Raw genomic sequence first — 7727 nt, forward strand, 5'->3', positions numbered from 1 at the left:
GTGGGAAGGTTGAAAAGGGTTTGTCTGTGTATCCCGACCAGAGTGTGAGATACCGAGACCGTTTGTTTGTACTAGAGTCTTGCCGAGAGGAGGTACTCCGAGAGTTTCACCATTCACGCCTTGCGGTGCATCCGGGAGGCACTAAGATGTATCGTGATTTGGGTCGCCAGTTTTGGTGGCGGGGTATGAAGAAGGATGTGGCAGTTTTTGTACCGAAGTGCCTTACTTGTCAGCAAGTGAAGGCCGAGCATCAGAGGCCCGCGGGTTTGTTACAACCCTTACCTATTGCCGAGTGGAAGTGGGAGCATGTCACTATGGACTTCGTTGTAGGTCTTCCGAGGACTCAGCGGGGTAACGATGCTATTTGGGTGGTTGTAGACCGGTTGACTAAGTCGGCACACTTTATCCCTATGCACGTGAGAGATTTGGTAGATCATCTTGCCGACTTGTATATTCGGGACATAGTGAGATTGCACGAGGTCCCAGTGTCGATCGTCTCAGATAGAGATCCATGCTTTACTACTAGGTCGTGGCAGAGTTTGCAGAGTGCCTTGGGTACTAGGTTGACCTTCAGTACGGCTTATCATCCTCAGACTGATGGGTAGTCCGAGCGTACTATTCAGATCCTTGAGGATATGCTTCGAGGTTGTGTTCTTGACTTTAGTGGGTCGTGGGAGAGGCACTTGCCCTTGGTGGAGTTTGCCTACAACAACAGTTTTCAGTCGAGTATCGGTATGGCACCATTTGAGGCCGTGTATGACCGACCTTGTAGATCTCCAGTTTGTTGGGCCGAGGAGGGTGATACACCTTTGTTGGGCCCGGAGTTGGTAAGGAAAACGACGGAGAAAGTTGAGCTTATCCGTAGGAGGCTTGTTACAGCCCAGAGTCGTCAAAAATGTTATGCCGACCGTAAGAGGAGGCTTTTAGCATTTGACGTGGGTGACCACGTGTTTCTGAAGATATCACCCAAGCGGGGTGTGATGAGGTTTGGTAAGAGAGAGAAGTTGTCCCCTCGATTTATAGGCCCTTTTGAGATCCTTGAGAGGATTGGCGAGGTTGCCTACCGTTTGGCTTTGCCGCCGCAGTTGTCCGGAGTTCATGACGTGTTTCATGTTAGTATGCTTCAAAAGTACGAGCCGGACCCATCGCATGTATTGGATTGGACCGACTTAGAGGTTGACGAGGATGCCTCGTATGAAGAGAGACCGGTTTGGGTCTTGGATAGACGGGATCAAGTCTTGTGAGGCAAGACCATCCCCTTGGTGAAAGTTTTGTGGAAACATCACGGGGTGGAGGAAGCCACTTGGGAACGTGAGTTGGAGGTCCGAGAGAAATATCCGAATCTATTTGTGGATGTTTGAGTATATGTTATATATTCTATTGTGTTGTTAAACTTTAAGAGCATTGAATATGTCTTAAGTTGTAAAACATTGTATATGTTTCGGTTTATAAAAACATTGTAAAACTTGCCTTGAAATGGAAGTTTATTATAACATCGTATATGTTGAATGTGTTGTAGAAATGGAGATGTATCATGAACATTGAACGTGATATAGAATTGTGAATAATGTATTATTGGAAAATTGTTGGATTGGGAAGGAATGCATGTTGTAATATATATTGTGAAATGCCTCTTGAATAGAGATGGAATGATCAGTAATGGGTCAAATTATTGAATGTTGAAATGTAATATTGTTGAAAATTAAGGAAAACTTGTTTTTGAAAACTTGTGCCTAATTTCGGGGACGAAATTCTTTAAGGGGGGGAGGTTATAGCGATCCCGGGTTTTACCCTTTTATGTACAGTGTTCCAAACTTATGTTCCGTAGTATTGGCTGTTGTTATATCTTGTTGTTATCCTTTAATTCCTTATTTATGAGTTATAGGATGTGTTGGGCAGGTTTGTTACAGGTTGGGTGTGATTGGGAGCAAAAGGTTGCTGCCCAGATTTTGGTGTCTTCGCTCGAGCGAGGACTTTGTCGCTCGAGCGAGCTCTTTGTTTTAGATCCTTCACTCGAGCTAGGGTTTGTTCGCTCGAGCGAGAGTTGAGTTTTGTATCTGGTGGCTCGAGCTAGAAGTCCTTCGCTCGAGCTTGCGTCTGCGTCTGATTCTGAACCTGAGAGCTGTGTTCCTTGGCTCGAGCAAGCTTTCCTTCGCTCGAGCGAGCGAGGTGTATGTTTTGAGTTTCTTCGCTCGAGCGAGCATTCTGTCGCTCGAGCGTGCTTCTGGGTTGCAGACCTGAAGCTTCGCATTCTTGGCTCGAGCGAGACTTTCTACGCTCGAGCGAGAATTCTTTGTGCCTGGTCGCTCGAACGACCAATCCTTCGCTCGAGCGAGCCTGTGTTATATCAGTAGGTAGCAGCGGGTAAACACTTCACTTTTTCATCTCTTTCATTTTCAAAACACTAGAACCGACTCTCCCTCTCTCTCTACATATCTTCTCTCTAGGGATTGATTTACATAGAGTGTGTTTCTACCCTAAGTTCTTTGTAAGAAAGATAGAGGGTCGCGAGGGCTTGCTTTTAATCTGAAAAATCTCGGATTTGGAGCACTTTGGTTTTTGGTCATCTTCTCCTTTGAGCTTCTAATTTTGAGGTCGGTATATCCTACTCCATCTTATGGGCTTTGTATTTAAATTTTGGCATTTTGATATGTTGGGGTTGTTGGGTAATTTTGGAAAAGTTAGGGTTTGTTTTGTAATTTCTAAAAGAGAGGTTTTCCATGTTTGAGTCATATTTGTGCTATAGACTTGAAATGGAGGTTGTTTATGGATTATGGGTGAAAAATGAGCCTTAGGGCTATTATTGGAAAAAGGGGGTAAATGCCCTAATTGTAACGAATAATTAATTTGTATAATTAATTTGGGGAAATGTGAAATTGAGTTGAGGATAATGAAATTGGGAAATTATGTGATTAAATGGTGTAGTTGGATTAATTTATCACTCACTTATGGTAAATGTTGATAGTATATCTGTTGTTGCATTTATGTTCTGTTTAGAAATATCTGTTTTAGGCTATCGGTGGAGGATAGTCTTGATTGTTGTAGACACTGCATGTTGATTAGGGAAAACCGAAACTAATCACTTTGAGTATGTCATCGAATATGACCGTTGGGTATAATACATTAAACTTATGTGTTGATTAACCTTGTATATGATACGTGTTTATATACATTGTGTTGTGTAAGAGGAGATAGTGGATGTACTCCACGGTTTAGGGGAAGATAGGGGATGGACTCCTAAACCGAACATTGTTTGGGAGGAGATAGGGGATGTACTCCACTGATACGGCAAATATGTGTATCTATTGAGATATTGATATAACAAATCTGTATATCATATATGAAGTATGGAAGTATTTGTTTGAAATTGATACAACAATTATGTGCATCTATTGTGAAGTAAGAAGTGTTTAATACGAGTTGCTATTAAATTATCTGGCCAGGTTCTGAGCCACATTTATGAAATGAATTGATAAGTGAAGGAAAATGGAATGTAACATGGACACAAGTGTCATGGAACTGTATTGCGATATAATTCGTTTATGAGTGTTAACCATCTATCAAATGCTACTATTTTTGTCAATGCTTATATTTGGTTTAGTATATTTTTACTGGGCTGTGGCTCACCCTTTATGGGACATCATTTTCAGGTCCAAGTGATATGCCACCTCCAAGGACATAGCTTGGAAGGTCTTAGGAGTTTAAGACTCTTTTTGTTATTTTGTTATCTTTTGTGGTATTACATGTAAATTCAGGCCAAGGGCTAAATATGATGTGAGTTAGTACTCTCTTTTGTGTAACCAAGTGTTGACTTGGAAAGTTGTAAGCCGTTGGGCATTTACTTTTGATGTTAACATGTAATACATCTGTAAGGACTACTCTGATAAATGGAAAGTGTTTATTTCTCTTATATCAATGCTTGTCAAGAATGTGGGGTTTTATGTATATTTTTTTAGGGCGTTACACAACCTAATTCACACTTTTACAATTTCACCAAGCTCCTCTATATTTGGTTGCCGTCCATGAAACACACAGTCATTTCTTAACCTCCATGTAGACCACAACATTGCAACTGGTACAAGCCGCCAAACCTTCCTAACTGACTTTTTAAATTTTGTTCCCAACCACCATAGCAGCACACTATCAACAGTATCAGGTATGACCCAAGATAAGCCCCACTAATTCAGCAAAGATGACCAAACCTTCCAAATCTTATAGCACTTCAGCAGGATATGATCTACAGATTCTTCTTCATGTTTACAGAAAGGGCAAAGATTCTCCACCATACTACTCACAGCCCCAAACCTCTTTAGCATACCAATGGTTTTCACCCTTCCTTTCCATGCTAGCCAACTCAAGAACTGAGCTTTTGGTGGAGCTACACCTTTCCAAATCAACCTAGGAGCTTGCAATCTTGGACCTTGACTTAACTCAGACCATTCTCAAACTGCTGCCATAGTAAACTGACCATCCATGGATGCATCCCACCTAATTGAGTCATTCAGCTCCACATTAAGCCCAAAAGCATCTCTTAACAATACTTGCAGCCTTCTAACCTCCTCTTCCTCCCAAGCAAGAAGTGGCCTTCGAAACAATAACTGCCAAACCCCTGAGCTATCCCTCATTTGCATGAAAGAACACAATGATCCTTTTTTTTCCACATATAATTGGTACAACCTAGGAAACTCCACTTTTAATTGAAGGTTCCTATACCATCTATCATGCCAAAAATCAATCCTACACCCATTGCCAATCACCATCTTATAATTGGATACAAAAAAAATTAAATAGTCCAGGATTAGACCTGGACACACTGAGTATATCATTCTAGACAAAAGATTCATTGCCAATCCCTTCCATTTCTGGTAGCCATCTACCACCAACTCCCCCATACTTGCTTATAATTACTTTTTTCCACAGAGAGTTATCTTCCACCCCATACCTCCACCACCACTTAGCTAGCACAAAATCATTTATGTCTCTCACCCTTCTTACGCCTAACCCTCCTTGTTCTTTGATTAGAGTTACAGTTTTCCAATTCACTAAATGAATCTTTCTTCTTATCTCTGAGCTGCCCCACAGAAATGATGCCTTCAACTTATCAATTTCCTTTGCTACTCCTTTAGGTAGTTTAAAGATGGAAATATAATATCCAGGAAGGCTATCTAGAATAGATTTTATCAATGTTAACCTACCAGCAAAGGACAACATCTTCCGCTTCCATAGAGCTAACTTGGCCTTAACTTTCTCCACCACAGGTTGCCAAGTCTTCTTTCTTCTTGAATTTGCCCCAAGTGGTAAGCCCAAGTACTTGAGAGGCAGCTTCTGGCATAGGCACTTCAATTTTGAAGCAAAAGCTTTTACCATTTCATCACAAATCCCAACTCCACATACCACACTTTTGTGGAAATTTATCTTAAGTCCTGACATGAGCTCAAAGCATTTGAGGATTCTTTTAACAGTCACAATCTCCTTCCACTCAGCTTCACAAAATAGGATAGTATCATCAGCGAACTGAAGATGAGACAACTTCAAACCAGCAGGCCTAATAGTAACACCCTTTAATAAACCCAAATCTTTTGCCCTTTCCAACAATAGGTTAAGCCCCTCAGCTGCTATATTAAACAACAAAAGGGATAAAGGATCACCTTGCCTTTGTCCCTTTTGTGGACAGAACTCCTTGGTAGGCAATCTATTAACAAGTATTAAAATCCTTGCTGTTGTGACACAAGTTCGTATCCAACCCAACCATCTTTCCCCAAGCCCAAAATTTTCCATCATAGAAAACAAATACTCCCAGTTAACCGAATCATAAGCTTTTTCGAAATCTAGTTTGAGTATTACTCCTTTCATTTTAGACTTCTTCCACCAATCCACCACCTCATTTGCAATCATTATCCCATAGAAAATGTTCCTACCACCCAAAAAGGCCGTTTGCACTTCACTAATCACATATGGTAAGACCTTCTGCCATCTTTTTTGCTAGTACCTTAGCCAAAACTTTATACACTACACCCAACAAACTTATAGGTCTGTAATCAGCCAATCCTTAGGAGTTAATCTTTTTCGGAATGAGGGTAACAAATGAGCTATTGAGCCTTATGACTAGCTTACTATTAAGATAGAAATCCTGCATGAATTGGAATATATCAGTCCTCATATGCTAGAAAACGCCATGTTAAACCCATCTGGTCCCGGCTCTTTATTCCCATCACAACCTTTTACTACATCCCATACTTCTTCCATTGAAAATTCTTTTTCAAGAAGCTCTACCACTTTAGCATTACTAACTTTCACAAAACTACCAGACAATTTTGGTCTAGAAAGCCAATCCTCCGAAAAAGCCTTTGTAAAGTGCCTTAGCACTTCTTGCCTCACCAGGTCTGGGTCTTCAATACCAACTCCATCAACAGTCACTGAGTCCACCAAATTCCTTCTTTGTCTTTGACTAGCAATTAAATGAAAGAACCTAGTATCTCTATCCCTATTTTGAGCCCAGTTCAACCTGGATTTCTGGAACCATATGGAATCCTTTTTCTTTCTTAATGACCACACCAAATTTCTCAACACCCTTCTTCTTGCAGTTTCCTGTGAGTCTAGCAGCCTTGATTCTACTAACAAATCATACTCATGCAACTCATTTTCATCCTTTTTCAGTTGATCCTCCATACAACCAAACACTTCAGTGTTCCACCTTTTCAACTCATCTTTGAGCCTAAATAATTTCATCTTTTCTCTATACCCAGCCCACCCTTGCACTTGCACATCCACCCATTATCTTTGCACAACAGCTGTGAAACTTGGGTGTAAAAGCCAGGCATTTAAGAACCTGAACGGCCTAGGACCCCAGTTTCTCTCATCCTCTTTTAACAACAAAGGACAATGGTCAGATACTATTCTAGGCAAGCCCCATAACTTGAATTTGAATTTTTCTAGCCAACCAGGATCCAATAAAAACCTATCTATTTTACTCCATCTCTCACCCTCAACTGAATTACTCCACGTAAAACTTCTGCCCAACATTGGTATATCCATAATTTCCAATTTGTCCACAAAATTATTAAAATCCTACATCCCTTTAGCTCTCCTAGTACATCCTCTTCTTTCAGCAACAAATCTAATCTCATTATAATCACCTCCCATACACCAAGGCTTTTGGAAAAATGATCTTATACTAATAATAAATTCCCAGAGCTGAGCTCTCTTCACCACATCATTAGGGGCATATATATTTACAAACACACACTCAAAAGAGACAGTAGAAGTACTTGAGAGCAGCAGAAAATTCCTGTTGCAACAGCAGTCCAATAACAAGAAGACATCTGGATTCCAAATGCTCAGCAACCCCCCAGCACTCCCATCCGAGTCTACAGCCATAAACTCCATCTTTTCCCAAGGCCAAATAGATTTAGCAAAAACTTCATCAATATTACTCCTTTTAGTTTCTTGAAGGAGCAACACATCCACTTTCCTTTCCTTAATAAGAAGCTTGACTCTACTCCGCTTATCCGACCTACCCAGTCCTCTCACATTCCAAGACATAATCTTCATTACAACTAAATTAACACCACTACAACCCCCCAATCTAGACCAATTAGGTCTGCCCAAACCCATCTCCCTGTTTAACTCCAACTAACCTCTCTGTATCTTGTTTCTCCAGTTGCACAAATTTTTTAATCACATATTCTTTCTTGCCTTCGCAATCCATACCCAATTGTTTTCCGATC

At 40.8% G+C, this 7727-nt stretch overlaps 1 protein-coding gene across 1 annotated transcript; it reads right to left on the reverse strand.

Annotated features, from left to right (window-relative positions):
* Window positions 1-6156: 6156 nt before the first annotated feature.
* Window positions 6157-6729, reverse strand: LOC145795770 (uncharacterized). Its single transcript, XM_082880668.1, has one exon. It carries the CDS (start codon window positions 6727-6729, stop codon window positions 6157-6159), a length of 573 nt encoding a protein of 190 aa, XP_082736794.1.
* Between the last annotated feature and the right edge of the window lie 998 nt (window positions 6730-7727).

Source organism: Camellia sinensis, chromosome 7 (genome assembly GCF_055761805.1).
Source record: "Camellia sinensis isolate YWXY chromosome 7, ASM5576180v1, whole genome shotgun sequence".
Lineage (NCBI taxonomy): Eukaryota > Viridiplantae > Streptophyta > Magnoliopsida > Ericales > Theaceae > Camellia > Camellia sinensis.

Excerpts from the sequence above, each read along its gene's own strand:
- LOC145795770 (XM_082880668.1), bottom strand. The coding sequence starts at position 6,729 with ATGAAATTATTTAGGCTCAAAGATGAGTTGAAAAGGTGGAACACTGAA.